The sequence below is a fragment of the Cyanistes caeruleus genome, chromosome 4 (genome assembly GCF_971803275.1).
Source record: "Cyanistes caeruleus chromosome 4, bCyaCae1.hap1.1, whole genome shotgun sequence".
Lineage (NCBI taxonomy): Eukaryota > Metazoa > Chordata > Aves > Passeriformes > Paridae > Cyanistes > Cyanistes caeruleus.
This window is the reverse complement of record NC_141704.1, coordinates 46,672,112-46,688,817: the sequence shown is the minus strand read 5'-3', so window position 1 is coordinate 46,688,817 and position 16,706 is coordinate 46,672,112. Positions and strand designations below refer to the sequence as shown.

General features: G+C 40.5%; 1 protein-coding gene across 12 annotated transcripts in view; it reads right to left on the bottom strand.

The window, feature by feature from the left end:
* Positions 1-12,157: 12,157 nt before the first annotated feature.
* The window catches only part of ZFC3H1 (zinc finger C3H1-type containing), a 40,413-nt gene continuing 35,864 nt past the window's right edge, over positions 12,158-16,706 (bottom strand). For 8 of the 12 annotated variants that reach the window (XM_086884364.1, XM_086884358.1, XM_086884355.1 and 5 more), the window contains 4 exons: positions 16,283-16,384; positions 15,648-15,687; positions 13,133-13,195; positions 12,158-13,007 (listed from right to left, as the gene is read on the bottom strand). In XM_086884364.1, the coding sequence (XP_086740490.1) occupies positions 12,870-13,007; positions 13,133-13,195; positions 15,648-15,687; positions 16,283-16,384 (343 nt within the window). In that variant the 3' untranslated portion in view covers positions 12,158-12,869. Of the gene's footprint in view, positions 13,008-13,132; positions 13,196-13,349; positions 13,535-15,647; positions 15,688-16,282; positions 16,385-16,706 lie in introns of those variants that run through there. The other 4 variants (XR_015285515.1, XR_015285516.1, XM_086884362.1 and 1 more) reach the window with 2 other exon arrangements.

Sequence of the window (16,706 nt, the reverse complement as noted above, 5' to 3'; positions counted from 1 at the left end):
CATTCACAAAACCAGTGGGTGCTTTGCTGATCACAGCATGCAGAGAAACAGCCCAGGTGCAGATGGGGTGCACACCCTCCACCAGAGGTTACAAACAGGGGTTTGAGCCAGATAAGGGAAGAGGCCTGTAAGAAGCAGGTACTGGGAGATGGGATAGTGCTTTTTATCATGCCAGGGTCCTACGTTTCGTAACTGGCTCAGGTGTAAAACTTCCCTCTGTGGGGGACACTGGGACATTCACATGTAGTCTGAAGGTTCATCCCTGCAACAGGGTAAATTGGCTCAACTGGGCTGATGTGAGAGGCAGCTGTCATGTCTTAGAAGGTGTCATAAACCATCAAAGATCCCTGAGGTGCCACGTGATCCACAGTGTTGCATCAGACAGTGTGAAACTGCCCCATCAGAGGAGGTACCTGGGCGTTCCCACTGAGCCTGAGCATATATTAACACACTGGATTTTGTGTTTCGTGGGCTTCCTCCATCCCTAGCTGATCAACTGCTACCATCACTTCAACCAACAGACATCTAAATTGCATCAAGTCTCACCACTGCATCCAAGGATGGTGACTGTATACCTTTCTCCCTCTTTTTTCTTTCTCTCCACTTTCTCTTTTTCTGTCTTATTCTAACTTCCTCTTCTCAAAATATATTGTGAGCCAGACTAAAAACTTCTAGTCAGTGCCTTAGTAAGTGCTTTGCTATGTCTGGATGAGTTAAAGGTGGCTACATTTAAGTTTGCGAAGCTAAAGCTTGTGATGTTCATTACTTGGTCTGGATTTGGTTTTAAAATGTGACAAGTACCTTAGTCTGCTTTAATGTTCTAAAGCTTTCAAGCAAATGCTTGTTACTGAGCCTTCTGAGAATTCTGCTATTTCTCCTGCGCACCATCCAGAGTGAATCAAACAATATTCCTCTAAACCTGTGGAGTGGGTTGCAGCATAACATTTTAATGCATGAAGTGGGAAAACAGTTTCCTGACATAACTGAATGCTTTACTGTGAAAGCAAAGTATGAGGAGATTTGCTTTATTTGATATATATTTGTCCCAGTATACATATAATCCTCCAAATTGTTGGACTTTCTCATGGTTTTTTGTTAGGGGGTGTTTTTCTGGGGTCTGTGTGTTTTCTCTGGGTTTTTTGGTAGGTTTGGACAACAGGACATACTCTGGAAAAGCCTCTGCTCCCCTGGATACCCAGTCCTGCTCAACCTGGTCAGCCAAGAGGCCTTCTCCATTCTATTCTGGAGGACTTGGAGAGCTAAAGACACCAAGTCCTAGGATGTTGAAGAATATGCCTCTAAGAGACAGTGACATTCATGCTGAGCTGAAATAAGGCAATAAAGCACACAGGATGGAAGCTAGGAACACTGACAGCAGAGTTTGGCATATGTTCATTATCACAGACAGGCAGTCAGTGTGCTCTGTCAGAGAAAAATACACTTTCACTTGGCAGGGAGGTGAAGTCAGAGCAGACTGAAAACTCCGTAGGATCACCATAGGCCAGAACATTTGTGCAATTACCTTAGAAAAAATAGAGACAGCATATGAGAAAAATATTATTTTGGGGTTTTCTTCAGAGAAAGTGCCTCAGTTTTCCAGCCCAGGCTCTCCAGTAGGAGGATTTTGTCTGTGCAGTGACTGGTGCCAAAACATCTGCCTCAGGAAATGCCATCTCTGGAAGTGAAAGCAGCCTCCGTGGCTTCCTGAAAAAAGCCACTTTTTGGAACTGAAAGTCATGAGCCCTCCTTGCTCTGGACAAAGCATTTAACATAAGTTTGCCCATTTCTAAGAGAGCAAATACAGAGAGGTTGTATAGAGATTGAGTTTCTTTTTGTGGAAGAAAAACAAGAAAAAGACAAGCTTTGAAGATGTTTGAGCAAAAGCATTTTTAAAATCTCAGTCATCAAGTTTCTCATTCAAAAAAGCAGTGAAGAGAAACCAAAATGACAGTGGGCAAACTGTGTATGGCTCCATGTGCTGGACACAGGGCAGGATTGTACTATACCTTTTACTGGTATTACAGAAATAGTAGAAAACCAAAAAAAACCAAAAAAAATTGTGTTTTATTGGGTTCATCAAGTGTTAAGTTTGATGAACTGACAGACTATTCAAAATTCAAATAGATTTACACTTCTATTCACTCCACTTAAATAGGAATAGGTAATACTAGCTTGGACAGAAATTAAATAGAGGTCAAAGTAAAATATCAGTATTTATAATTTAGTTTCTGCCCTGAATACTTTTCTACCTGCAAAAACTGATTGTCTTTCCCTTGAAAAAAAATTTCTCTCTTTTTCCCGTTCTCTTGACACTGTTCTTTACATAAGGCTGTGGGTGTATGTTGACTTTGGGTGTATGCAGGGCTTTCCCGGTCTTCAAGCAATTTCCCCCCACTCCCCAGAGGATTTAACAACAGTAAGAAACCCGTTTCATGAGCCATAGGTGAACAGTATTGATTTCTCTCTACTTTTATTATTGTGTGTGTTAGGAGATCAGTTTGGAGCTTCAGTCTCAGACCAGAAGCTGACTGCTCTAAGCATTGCAAAAACACAAAAAGCCTAACGCAAGTGAGCATAAAGAGAAAGGAGAAAAATGGGTAAAAAAGCCCACAGACCTTTGCAGTGTAGAATTCAGAAGCTTTTCAAGGGCCTTCTTCTCTTCAGTGGACTTCAGCAAGTGTTTATTCCCATAGCAAATATTCCTATTTGCACAGTGGAATTTCTCATGTTTGAAGGCAGAGAACTACAGCATAATCCTAAAAACTGTTGCTTTGTGGTAGAGTCAAACATTTCTCAACAAATCTGGGCCCTCATAAATAAAACATTAGGTCAGATTTTTATTTTTTTTTAAATAAATGACAAACAATAGAGCTATTGTCCACTAAGTACCATTCTTACACCAAGAGCCTTTCATAATGACAGCAGCACCTTAAAAGTGCTTTGATCTACGAAGGATCAAATGTCTTTGTTTCCTATTAACATAGCTCTCTTTCCCCATAGAGCACAGAGCATTTCTGATAATGGCACTCTTATTACGATAATTAGAAAAAGATTGTTCAGCTCTGTTTCCCCCTTACAGCTCCCTGGCAAATTTCTCCTTTCGTGTCATTCAGATTTGCTATCCCAAATACCTCTGTCATACGGAAAAAATTTTAAAGTTTCACATTTTATGGCTCAGAAGTTTAGGCTGCCAATGTGATGTTAACCAGTCATTAAAAGATTCAGAAGAAGGATCCAGACTAAAAAGTAAGCCATCAACTTTTAAAAATAATGTATGTTTTAAATGTGAGTGGGATTTTCAATAAATGTCATAGATCTTTTAATAAGGCAGCAGAAATGTGCCCTGGCTTTATTTGCAAGGGAGACATGAGAAAACACTCCAGGAAAAGTTTGCCTCAAGGGACTTGAGGGTGTAATATGACCAGAAGCAGAATTTTCAGGACAGATGACAGAAGAAGCCACTTGCTAAGAGAGTATTCCCAGACATCCTATTGGAAGCTTAGATCTCTTACTTTGTGTTGCTCTGCAGTTCTCAGCCTTTTGCCTCTTCCATCAGGGATGTAGCTCGAGGTTGCAGGCAGTCAGGGCTGGATGGAGAAAGTCAGCCTTATTTTGCCAGGCACTTAGTGCCACCATGTGCCCAAGTGTGCCTCACTGCTGCTGGGAAACACTCCTTTTCCTTTTCAGTTTCTGGTTCAGCAAGTCCTCCCTTTTCTGAAAGGCTCAGAGGGACAGTTTGAGAAAAATCCCCATGCAGATTTGAGGAATTCTGGCAGAAGGCACATTTCCAGCCTCTCCTGCCTTGGTGGTGGTGGAGATGGACAAAAGGCTGGCAACAGAAGCCCTTTGGCTTCAATGGTTTTCCAGTCTGAAACAGAGCATCCTTGACCAGCAAGGTGGTTGCAAGTCACAGCAAAACCTTTTACTTGCAGAAGAGAAATAATCAAAGAATAGATAAACTAATCAAAGGACTCCAGTGTTATAAGAGAAAAGGATCGCAGCAGCAGCATGAGGAAAATTACATCAAGAAAGCCAAAGGTACAGAAAACAGACCCCAGCCAAGCAGATCTGGGAAAACATTAGCTAAGAAATTATGTGCAGAGGACTCCCATGTCCATACAGAAGAATGGTCAGGAAATCAAGGAAACTAAATGTATTGACACTGTTATTCATATCTATGTATTTATTATTCTGTGAAAGGCACATGTTCCTGTTTTCTTCAGCTATCTAAAAAGGTAAGCTTTAAATCCAGAGTATTTGGAAGGCTGAAGATAGGACAGGGATGTCCTGAATCTATTGATGTGTTACAGTTCACGATTCCATAATCATACAGCAGGTGGGACATAAGAAAGTGAGAAGCCAAGGAGATGGTCAGTACTGCAGCTGATTTTTCCCCCATGTGTACAACCTAAATGCTTGCAGCCCAGCAAGTGTGCAGGTGGGAAAATTACAGTAAGGATGTTTGACCACTCCTCAAAAGCAGAAATGTCCTAGAAAGTACCTCAATCTGCACACATTTGACTGTTCAATCAAGTTGGAATCTTATTGCCATCACCACCACCACAGTTTCTATAGGCTTTATGGAAAAATAATCATTTTATTAGGAAAGCATCCCCTCTCTCACCCTGTATAACTCTTTATATACTCACTCTTTAATCCCTGCAGTCCTGGGAAGGTTGACATGCTAGCTCAGAGGAGGAGATGCGAGCTGCACTGCACATCTTCAGCAGGAAGAGAACTCAGGCAATGCCAGCCCAGATGCTGCCTCCAGCAAAAGCCATCAGGATCCCGCCTTCATTTTGGGCACTCGACACTTCCAGGATCCCAGTTTCATCCAGCAAAAAGCCAGGAGGCTTCAGTCAGTGTGCTTGGATCTTTGAGCTCCTCTGGCTCCAGAGTCCTAGCACACAACGTGCCACTTGCCTCTAGACACAGTGGCTACTTCTGTACTGTGAATTAAACTGTCTGCGGATACTGTTTGCCCACAAAGCATTATCCAGGTCTACACACACTCACTCCAATCCCTCTTTCCCCCAAAACTGAATTGTCTTGTCCATAAGCCATCTCAGGAACAGTGTCTGATTTACATATTAATTCACCAAACAAAACTGGGACAGATGCTGTATAGGCCCAAACCATGTCAGGGAGCTGGCTAGCAGCAGGCTGAACTATTACCCTCAGCTTAAGTCTATGCCTTGCCCAATTGCATTAATACAACCAATGTTTCTGGCACAAATCCAATGGTTCAGAGAGAAGGAGTCCAGGGTGTAGGTTTAATTCTATCAGTGTGTCCAGCAGAACTGGATGCAGTATATCCAAGGAAATACATGTATTTCTTGGCTTTACTTAGAGACTTTCCAGTCCACTGCATTGTCCAGTTGCCTGCAATCTAGGAAACACAAAACCCAGTGCTAGATGAGACCCAGTAGCCAGCCTCACCAGTGGGTGCTTTGCGACTGGATCAAGGCTTCTTGACTCCAGGTTTCTATGGATGATTGTGCAGCCATTTCTACATATTACAACTTAGGAATTCCACTACATCAAGAATCAGTGTTCAGTACGCAGAGGGAGCTCAGGTCCTGGCGTTGTACCTGCATGTTCTGTACCCCTCTAACTGCTAGTTAAGGCCAGGCTGAAACAGTTTTTATTGCTCCATTTCCACAAAAGCTTTTCATTACATAAAGCCTCTGCACTGCTTAGCAGAATTGGACACAAAAAAAAAGGCAGAAAGACACACAAAAATAATAATCAAGCCTAACCTTTGATCTCGGTTCATCTGATAAAGCCCTGGCACAAGGCCTTTATAAATAACTCAGTATAGAACTCTAGAAGGATTATGCTGAACCACTGATAAAAGCACATGCTTTATTTTCATTGGCACTTTACAGACCCTGACCTTCTCATGTGCTAATTTCAGACAAAAATAATTTACTTTTTGCTTCCCAGATGAATTCCACTGGTCATTTTCCTATCATGTAATTATAAATCCACTTACATTATATATGGTGTGGCATCTTTCTCACTCCACAATAATCTCCAGACAATCCATCAGATTATGCTGAGGCTTTACTGCCAGAAAACATATGGAAGCAGGACTTCCTACTTACAGAGTCAAAACTACTCCACTGAGCTGGTGCACAAGCACAAGATGCCAGTCCTCCTTGGCATTTCTCAGCTGAAGCAAACAGATGCACTCTAAAAAAAAGTTCTTTGCAGTCTGATCAAGATTTTTACCCATAATTCAGTCTTCAGCGTTATCCAAGTCTCATATATTTGGCTTCTGACGACACAGCACCGTAGTCTGCACCTGCTACAGGACTTCTGCATCCATCATTAAACCCTCTGCACAGACTGCATGGCTGTCTTTACACGTAGCCTCAGCTATCTTAAGACTTTTGTGATAATATTTTTAAATGTGGAGTTTGTCCTCTGAGTAGAGAGATTCTTAGTTGATCCTCTCTCAATCACTTTAGAAGTGATGGCATCACACCCAGAATTGCAGAGTTTGGAACCACTGCCCCTTTGAAAGCATTCTTCAGTCTTCTTGGTCTATGTCAGGTTTTGCAAGGAATGTACTGTGACTCTTTCCTGATGTCCCAACAAGAGTTTTCAGACAAAGTTTGACTTTTCTTGACTGTATAGTTTTGAACAATGCAGCTCATGGTGTTAATCTTGCTATTGAAATCTATCCAATCTATTGTGGTGCCTTAAGATCTCTTCTAGAAGACAAAGGAAGTTCACAGAATGTTTCAAAGTCCTGATTTTGGCTGAGGTAGAGTTAATTTTCTTCCTAGTAGATGGTACTAGGTACCTAATTTACTTCCCAGTAGGTGGTGGTATGTTTTGGATGTAATAAGAGAATTATGTTGATAACACACTGGTGTTTTGGTTGTTGCCAAATAACGCTTATACAAAATCAAAGATTTTTCAGCTTGTGGTCTGTCAGGGTAGCTGACCCAAAGTGGCCAAATGGATGTCCCAGACTGCATGGTGTCATGCTGAACAATTAACTGGTTGGGATAAGGGGATCCCTGCTCAGAGACGGGTTGGGCATTAGTGGGTGATGAGCAACTGCACTGTACATCACTTGGGAGTTTGGCTGGGGGGTTTGGGGAGAAATGGGTTATTTCTTTTTGTTTTCTCCCTTTTCATTATAGTTGTATCATTGTAATTGTTAGAATATTTTAAAGTTAATATTTTCCTAAATTTAAACTGTTCTTATTTCGGTTAATATAGGTTGGTATCTATGCGTTTTATCTTCTTCCTGATTCTCCTCCCCTTCGCACCAGGGAGGGAGGAGGTGTGAGTGAGCAGCTGTGTGGTACTGAGTTCCTGGCTGGTGTTAAACCACGACAGTCCTTTGTTGTTTTTTTTTCTGATGCCCAACATAGGGCAACAAAGGGTTGAGATAACAATAGGATTAGAACATGTTAGAACAAACCTGTTATAAACATTCATTATTAATAGTCACCGATCACAATGTTGATTTGCTTGCTCTGAGAGCTGTTGTGTTTGTTTTCTGAGTTGCATCATGTTGTACTTTAATAGTGGCTTACGGTGGCAGAATTTCTGGTTATGAAACTAATACATTATTCGTACTCAGTACTGCTGTCATCTTTGGAATTTGCAAGACATCTATTGGAAACTATTCATAACTCTATCTTTTACCTTTTCTCCTCAGAGACCCAATCCATGGAAGAGACATCTCCATTCATCTTCCTTTTCTCCTCCAGGTTCTACAACTCTTGCAAATTTCAGATATCCCTGGGTGTTGCTGCTGGAGATGAATAGGTCACACAAACACAGCTCGGGGTGTGGTGAAAGGAAGAGAGAGTTTATTTCTTCTCCCAGAATTTATAGGTTTCTGACCACAGCCAGGGATTGGATGGTCAGGGTAACACCTTCCCAACCACACTGGCTGTGAGAGATGTCCATCACAAGACGTGTATCAGAAAGAATGTACACATATCTATGTTTACAGTTACTGTCCTGGGAAAGTCTTTAGAGAACTATGTCAGCAAGCTCAGAAGCTGAGTTTTCAGGGCAATACCTGGGATGCTCAAACCAGAAGAGTTTTATTGCTACATCCTCTGACTGTGTTCCAGGTCTTGTTGAACAACTACTTAAGAAAACCACCCAGAGATCTGCGCTGAGCTTGGACAGCTCGGAGTGGATGGGTGTGTGGGATAGTGTGGACAAATGCCTAGGACAGTGGGTACCTCCAGCATTTTGGAACTTAGCCCTGAACAAGTGCAGGATCCAGAAAAACGAAGAAAATAATTGGAAAAAGGCTGCAATCAGCCTGGCAATTCCAGAGAGACACAAATCACTGCAACGTGCACTATTCAGGATCCTCAAGAAAAAAGAATCTCCCTGGATTTGATGACAAAGTGACAGGCACTGCAACTGCTCCAACCCTGGCCCCAGGCCCTGCACCTGAACCAGAGCACCAACCCCTGCCAGTGTCAGTCACCCCTTTCCACCAGAAGAAATGGACACAAGAGATTGTTTAGTAAAGGAGAACAGAGCAGGGCCAGCACAAGAATAGGAGGAAGAGGCAGAACAAGAGGGAACCACTCAATCCCTATCCCTGAGAGAGCTGTGGCATATGCAAAAAGATTTCATCCATCACCCAGGTGAGCAGGTGATCACCTGACTGCTTGGATGCTGGGTGACAGGGCTATGAGCCTGGAATGAGGGGGTGGGGAAACCAAGCAGCTGGGATCACCTTCCAAGCTCTGGAAAACCTGCACTATATTAATGATATCATGTGAGGCACTAAGCAGCAGATTCTTTTGAGAAAGGAAGGAAAGTATTAAAAACTAAAATTTATTATTAACTTTTCTTATCTCAACCCATTTATTTTACCTTCTTTCCCATTTTTATCCCCAACCCAATGGGAAATGGAGCAGTATTAGCAAGTGGGGCTGTGTGGTACTTGGCTGCTGACTGGGGTTAAAACCACAACATAGAGGGTGAAGAAAGTCTCAGGAGGGAAAGGTGAGAGCTGATGTGATTACAGAAAGTAGGTGTTGAGAAAATACAGGCTATTTCCACATCACATAAAATCACAACTAAAACTTCCTCTTGGAAGCTATCAAAGGCAGTTCTTATGTCTTCCTATTCATGCTGTATTAACCCTGGTCAATATTAGAGAAAACATCACTGCACTTAAGACCCATTCTTAAAAGTTCCCCAAACACCTCTCCTCAGCCAGACAGTTTTCTCAAACTGACCAGCAAAACCTAACTCCAAGGGTCACAAATGAAAGCCAGATTGACAGCTGTAATGAAAACAGATAGAAATCAAAATGGATTATCATCCCATGGAGCAGTTCCTCACAGATCACCTCTGGCCATCACATGCTGTGGCAGCAGTGAGAAATTACTTAAAAATCAATACCTTTTCCAAAAATAGTTTTTCCCAGCTCACTTTGAAGCAAATCACTTCTGCAACAGCACTGTGTTTTCTGTTCTATTTTCTGTTAGATCAGGCCTTCCTGACTGCACTGAAAGGCTTCTTCCCATTTAATCTTTGTCAACATTTTACTGAGCCACCATACAGTCACTGCTGCCAGTACTCCAGGTGCAGCAGTGCAAACTTTATGGTTGCGTTTTATGCTCCCATTAACAGAGAACAAACAGACACATTGGTAATTCATTGCTAACAGCTTTACAAGGTTTAAGTTTCAGTTACAGGCCATACTCTGCTTTATTATCTGCTACTCTGGTAGGACAATAACAAATAGATGCATGCAATAAAAAAGTAGCAGTTAACATTTATATCCTCTTTCAAGCCAAATTTTGATCTTGGGCTCCTTGCAAATGTTACGCCACCTTACAGATAAGGGTAAGCTGACACTCCTGCTCTGTTCTGGAAAACAAACTTTTTCTGCTCTCACCTCTTCTTTGACCACTCCTTAAAAATCAAAGATAGGATGCTTCCCAGCCTCAGGTGAAATGGCAGGTCTTGTAAGGACACAGTCTACATTCCCCGGGTGAAATGCAGCTCACTGCCCTGTAATTCTGAATGACATTTAATGGGATGTGAACTGAAATTACCTGTGAGGAGGAAAGGGCTTAGTCAAGGTCTGACCAGCATAAGGAAAGATTCAGGCACCCCAGGGATATGGGTGGTCCTGGATATGTTCCAAAAAATGAGTGGACTTGGCACCTCGTGATACAAGGTTTAGTGGGCATGCTGGTGAGGGCAAAGGCTGAACTTGATTTTGCTGATCTTTTCCAAACTTAACAATTCAACATGAGTGCTCTTGGAGCCTCACAGACACAAACTCATCTCACAGAACATTTATAGCAAAATGCAGAATAGGGAGCCAAGGAAAAACACCCTATCTTCCTTTATTAACACAATCTTGACCTTGGGTATATTGTGAAACTGGATCCAAGCATGTGGTTGGACACAGTATACATGCAGGACAGCAGCACAGACCAGTGAATATATGGGGGTTTGGGCTGTATTGGGCTCCTCAGGGAAGCTGCAGGATGTGGAAGTTCTCACAGCCCCTTTTCACTTAGCTCATCTAAAGATAGTTTACATTTCTAACGTTTGGGGGGATATGGACACATTGAGAAGTCAGCTACCCCTTTGAGCAGTAGTTACTGAGCACAGCAGTACCAGGACAGATGCACAAGGAATATGCCTAAAGGATTTTGAAAGCGAGTCCATTTTACACCATCTGAGAGATGAGGCAAGGTCTCAAACACCTGCTGCACAAGATCAACACATCTCCTTCGTCTTCTTAATTTAAATTGTCCAGTTTTCTATTTCTGACAATCATCGTAACAAAAATTCACATAAAATTTTAAAAAAATGAAACAACCTAAAATATAATTTCCATCCAGAATTAATAAAGCCAGGCAGGAAGTCTCTATCAGTAACTGAAATCAGTGCACTGACTATATAAAACAAAAGGTACAGTGGGGAACACCTCAGTAAAAACATTAAAGACAGTGTGAAGTCCATAGCTAGTCCTTCAGCTCCTGTATATACTAAGGCAAGAAGTATTTACAAAGTTAGTCAAGAGCAAAAAAAATCACACACTCACAGCTCTGCCTTGGCCAGAGATGGTCAGAAAGGACCAACACCACTGTGTGCCTGGCCCTGTGTTTTTTGCCCTTGAGTAAAGGAGCAGAGGTGGAAGGTGAGGTTGGTAAGACAAAGCTGGTGAAAGCACACAGGTTTACGTTCACCAGGAATGTAACAGCATTGAAAAATCATTGAAGCTGGAAGGGATCTCTGGAAATCACCTGCTTCAAACCTCTGCTCTAGCAGGGACATCTAGAGCCAGTTGTCAGAACATCCAGGTAGCTTTTAACGTCTCCACTACATCTCTGGCCACCTGTGCTAGTGCATGCCACACAACGTAAGTGGGGAAAAAACATCAGGACACCACCCTACTCCAATAAAGAACAGGTTTGAATCAGTTTTCCAATACTGGTTGTATAGTCTGCAGGAAAATCTGGCCCTTAAAAGTGAGTGCCTGAAGTTTTATATTTAAGCATGAATTGTAAAATTAAGTATGAGCCGTTTAAAAGGACTTAAGGTGCATAAACACTCTCCATTCCCCTGGATGAAAACCAGTATTTCCCACCCACTTTGTCCTCCTTTAAGAGAGCTGCTTCATGTTTAGCTTCAGATAAAGTAAGGGGTTTGAAAGGTGCTGTAAATACTATGTCACATTGCCTCACTCTCTACCATGAAGACTGCTCAATTACTGGCACCTTAATGAAACACCTATGCAATAGGTATTACAGCTACCTTTTGATAAGACTTGGCACATATTTCATCTCTCTCTACAATGTAGATGTAACAACTTTGGACAGCGGGCCTCACTTCATTAAGGGCAAAAAGGACAATATAAAATGCATTTTCCTCTACTGAAGTGGTATTATTGATAGGATTAGTTGTTATGGGACAAACAACTGTGTACCTTAGGCAGAGGGATGAAAGAAACCACAAAGGGACAGTCATTCTATAGCCACAATAGGCAGCTCAACCATATTTGCTTATGTCATGATCAAAATAACAGAAGACAACAATTTTTTTTTTTTAAAGGTCAGCTTGTATTGAAAATATCTCTATAAAAACACCTATAATAGCGCAAGGTAGTACCAAAACAAAACAGATAAATGTTATCTTTCTTTAAACTGTTAAACTTTATTATAAATTAAAATTTCTTTACAAAAAAATTGCACATAATTGACCACTCTTAGGTTCTGATGCACTGGCATTTGCAAAAGTTTCTTTAATCTTCAAGTTTAATAGTCTCTGCCATGAGTCCAATGCAGAAAAGGGCAGTAAGCAACCCTCTTAGAGCCTTCAAGTGCAAGAAGCATACTTGTGGCCACGGCAGTTACACTTTCCTTAAGAGCGGCTGCTTTTGTTTTAAATCCTGTAATGAAAAAGTCTCAAAAAAGGTTTAAAAAAGGAAAAACCCAAAATGGACTAGTTGTTTTTTACTGTAAACACAGCCCAGTAAATTAATCCCAAACACAGATCTCTCAGGCATCAGCGAGAGTGTCAAGTGAATCAGGAACAGCAAAACAAAAGAAAACAGTAAATAAAAAGAAAACATAAAAAAATAAAGTCTGTCATTTTGATTAACTATACTTACGTAGATGACGTTATGAGAATCTGGCAGGGCCCAGAAGCAAGGCCAGACAGGAAGTTCATGTTTCCAGATGAAGGTCATGTTAATTGTTTCCAGGTTCAAGGAAAGCAGACTGGAGACTTGATATGCTCAGCAATACTCATCTGCCTTACATAGATCTTAGGGCATGGATCAGCCTGAAGAACCATTCAACTGATTTTGGCATTTTATAGGACTTATGGCTGACCATACCCAGCGTTCAGTGATTCTTGTTTTCTGTTCTGTAAGTGTTTAAATTTAAAAGCTCATCTAGGCTGACTCCAACCTCTTGGCACTTGGAAACTAGTTTTCTCAGGTTATCAGTTTTACCTCCTCCTGATGCTTCAAACAAGAGTTGCTGAAAGAGATGGGGAAGCAGATATAAGATTTAGCCAGAGCCTGAGCATCACCACATCTATGGATATGGGATATGCAGAGAATTTATATGAAACCTCAAACTTAATCATAAGGAGAAAACATTACATCTTTCCACAGTGTTGCACATAGAGGTAACTTCTGAAGGGCTCTCTGATATAAATGATGGACCTGTAAAATAAAGGCAAGTATTAAAAGTCAGCACAATTTCATGCATTCAAAATAAATTTTTTGAAGCACAAAAATCTCTTGCAATAATTTTTACAATAGTTTTGAAGTCAAGCATTAAATTGGTACTAAAAGCAAAGGCAAGTTTATGTCTGACCTTAATTCTGACCCTTGTATGAACATGATTAGTTACATGAGGACCTGCTATTTTTCTTCGTAAGATTCTTGCCTCATTCATTGCACAGGATGGAACACATTCAGGGAATGAAGCAGCTTACTGAGTATTTCTTTCACCACTCAATATGTAGTCTCAAGTCTTGTTTATTGCATACCATCACATTCCTGCAATGAAAATAACTGTTTCATGGGCTTTTTTCCTTCAACATCTATCTATCTATGCTTTAACAGTCAATATGAGTCTTTCCAACTCTCAAAAGAAAAATGGTTTTACCATTTTATGGCTCAAAATAGAGGACCAAAATATTTAATACTAGTACTTACTCAAGTGTCCTTCAACTACTGGTATCTTAAGTCCCAACTTCAATCAGAGTCACTAGGGGAGGTATTTGTTGGCATTTTAAATACTTGCACCCATTTTCATATTCTTTTAACAAACCTTTACATGACCTCTGAAGGAAATAAATGACAGGTTCTCCAGGAACAGGAAATCCAGAATCTGAATCACAATTCAATTTTAAACAAATATCCTACTTGTTTACTAGAAAATCCAGTTATCTGGAACAATCACTGATTTGTGTAAACAGTTTTAAGTGCTCACTACATCCCAGACCAAAACCCCCACAAAAGTCCAACTGCACTGTGTGTGACTACTTAAAGTGATTTTACCACATACCATATAATTAGTGAGGTGGTTGCAGAAGAAAACCACAAGATTTCTTCTGGGTGTAATCCAGCTACAATGTTTCACATATGCCTTCATCTTAATTGGCTCATTTTCTTTAAGGGCCCTCTTTTTTATGCATTTGACATACATTTTTCTAACCAAACAAATCAGAGTTCTTTTCAGTCACTAGCCTTACTATAGGCAGTGTCTTAAGATGTAGTCCATCTAATACAATGACTGAAGCAGGGATCTGTGACTAATTACAGATTACACCAAACCATCAACACAGAGACAGAATTAAGGTTGAATAGGCAATCCAGCCTTTGGTATCTCCTGACTTCGAGCTATTTGATCTAACAAACCAAGTAATTCTGCTTAGGGGATGCTCTTTTTAAACATTCTAGGAGACCATAAAAAAGGAAAGTAAACATTTCTTATGTGAGTCCAACAACAGCCATGCTACTCTTTATGGATCAGTTAAAGCTTTAATATTGATCCAAAAGAAAGACCACTGACAAAAAAGAAGGATGCTAAGAGTAAGTCATTACAAGATGACATAAAACCAGGTACAGCAGAGAAGCAGCTCAAATACCACAAGCAAGTGGTATATGTGGATGAGTCACGAACCCAGGGCCTCATTACAACCCCTCCCCCCCCCTCAAATACATAGCATCTTTTCACAGGTGGAAGAGTATTTTAAAGGTGACAGCAACAATACCAGGAAGATCATTCTCTTTGAAAAGTGATGCAGCTGCTGTAGCAAAAAAACCTCTTCCATGTTTGTATACAGTGATATACAAGTACAAACCTACCCTACCCTAAGTACAAACAAGTAAACCTATTATTTCTGGAAAAAAGGAACTGGAGTCTTTTGTGTGGCCAGGAACTATGGCAACTCTTTCCATACACTAGTTTGGCAGACCCACCCTTCCAGCTACTTCACAGAATCAAAGAATGGTTTGGGTTGGAAGGGACCTTACAGATCATCTAGATAACAAATCCCCTGTCATATGCAGAGGCATCTTCCACTGAACTAAACTAGGTTGCTCAAAACCCCACCCAGTCTGGTCTAGAAATCTCATCTCAGGAAGCGATCTACAACTTCTCTGGGCAACCTGTTTGTGTCTCACCACCTCACAGTAAACCTGTTTTCCTAATTTCCAGTCTGAACCTCCCCTCAGTTTGAAGCCATTCCCTCTCATCCTAGTATGACATGCCCTTGCAAAAAGTTTCTCTCTGGCTCTCTTGTCCACTTATAAAGATAGCCATTAGCATCTTTCAGCATGAGTTTGCTTCCATCTGCTAGAACTTAAAATACAACAATCTCCTCCAGGTAAAAAAAATAAAATGGGAGAAGAATACAGCCTTCCCAGTAAGGGAACAGAAACAGCGTGCACACAAAGTGCATGCACTCGTACAATCCATTCTACCTTGATTATTAAAAACATTTCTCACACTTGAGGCACATGTTTTGGTGCTTATAAAAAAGAATATTTCAACTAACTAGGAATCCTGGATTTACAAGATTACCATTGCTCTGGATAAAGCCAAGGTATGAGAAGTTTTACAGAATTTCATAATTACTCATTTTAGTACACTGTGTTGACTTACTTCTCTTTGTCCCATTAGAAAGCATTCGGCAGCAATGGCTCTGAGGAAAAGAAATATATAAAAACATTTATTCTTGAATTATTTTAAATGCCATTAATGGCAGAATACTGACTGTGGAATGGAATTTCTAAGTCCTTGAGAAGAAACTAACTTCCAATGAGGTTAATCTATTGTGAAAAGATAAAAATAGCCGTTTTTTAAAAACAACCTTACATGAGGCAAGACATTTCAGTGGTTCCCCATTATGAACAAACACTGAAGAAAAAGATCAGTTCAGCATCACTGGATAATGGAGAATACTGCTATTGTGATATATAAAGGGGAGGGGTAGAGAGGGGGAGACAGAAGTCAATAGTTGAATTTAAAAAGGCAACTTGTAAATACATCATTCATATTTATCTGCATATTACCCATTCACTTAAGTTTCCCAAGAGGGAAATTTCATTCTCATTTTAAAGAAATGACAGTATGTCTGTCTGCTGGTAACGAACAGTTCCTCTCTAAATAATAAGCTAATGAAAGAGAAGCTTCCAGTTCAATCCCAGTTGGAAGGACATTTCAGATTTACCTTTGTGAAGTAAACCTTACAAACAAAAGCAATAGCTATGAAAACAGATGTATGACTGTTGCATTACATTTTCCAGATGGCCAGGCATGTTGGGATATTATATGTAAACATCTTGGCTTGTAGTTTCAGAATCTGAACATTGCTCTCCTCCCAGTATTGCAGAAGCAGTCTGTAAAAGGCATTCATGAGAAAAGAACACTGCTCTAATCATTTGGAACAGAAAAGCTATCCAAAGATACAAACACATTACACAAAATATATTACACCTGATCTGAGTCAAGAGCTGCAAGTAGGAAAAAGCCCAAGCCACCATATACAATATTGATTTGATCATGCTCTCAGAACAATACAAGCTAAGATCCACTTTCAGAGAATAACTAAGAAGTGTGAAATCGGAGAGAAAACATGACCTTAGCATATTGCAAGATTACAAGTGGATTCACTTTTAGCATACACAAGGTAAATGCACATTTGAAAAGAGACAAATTGGT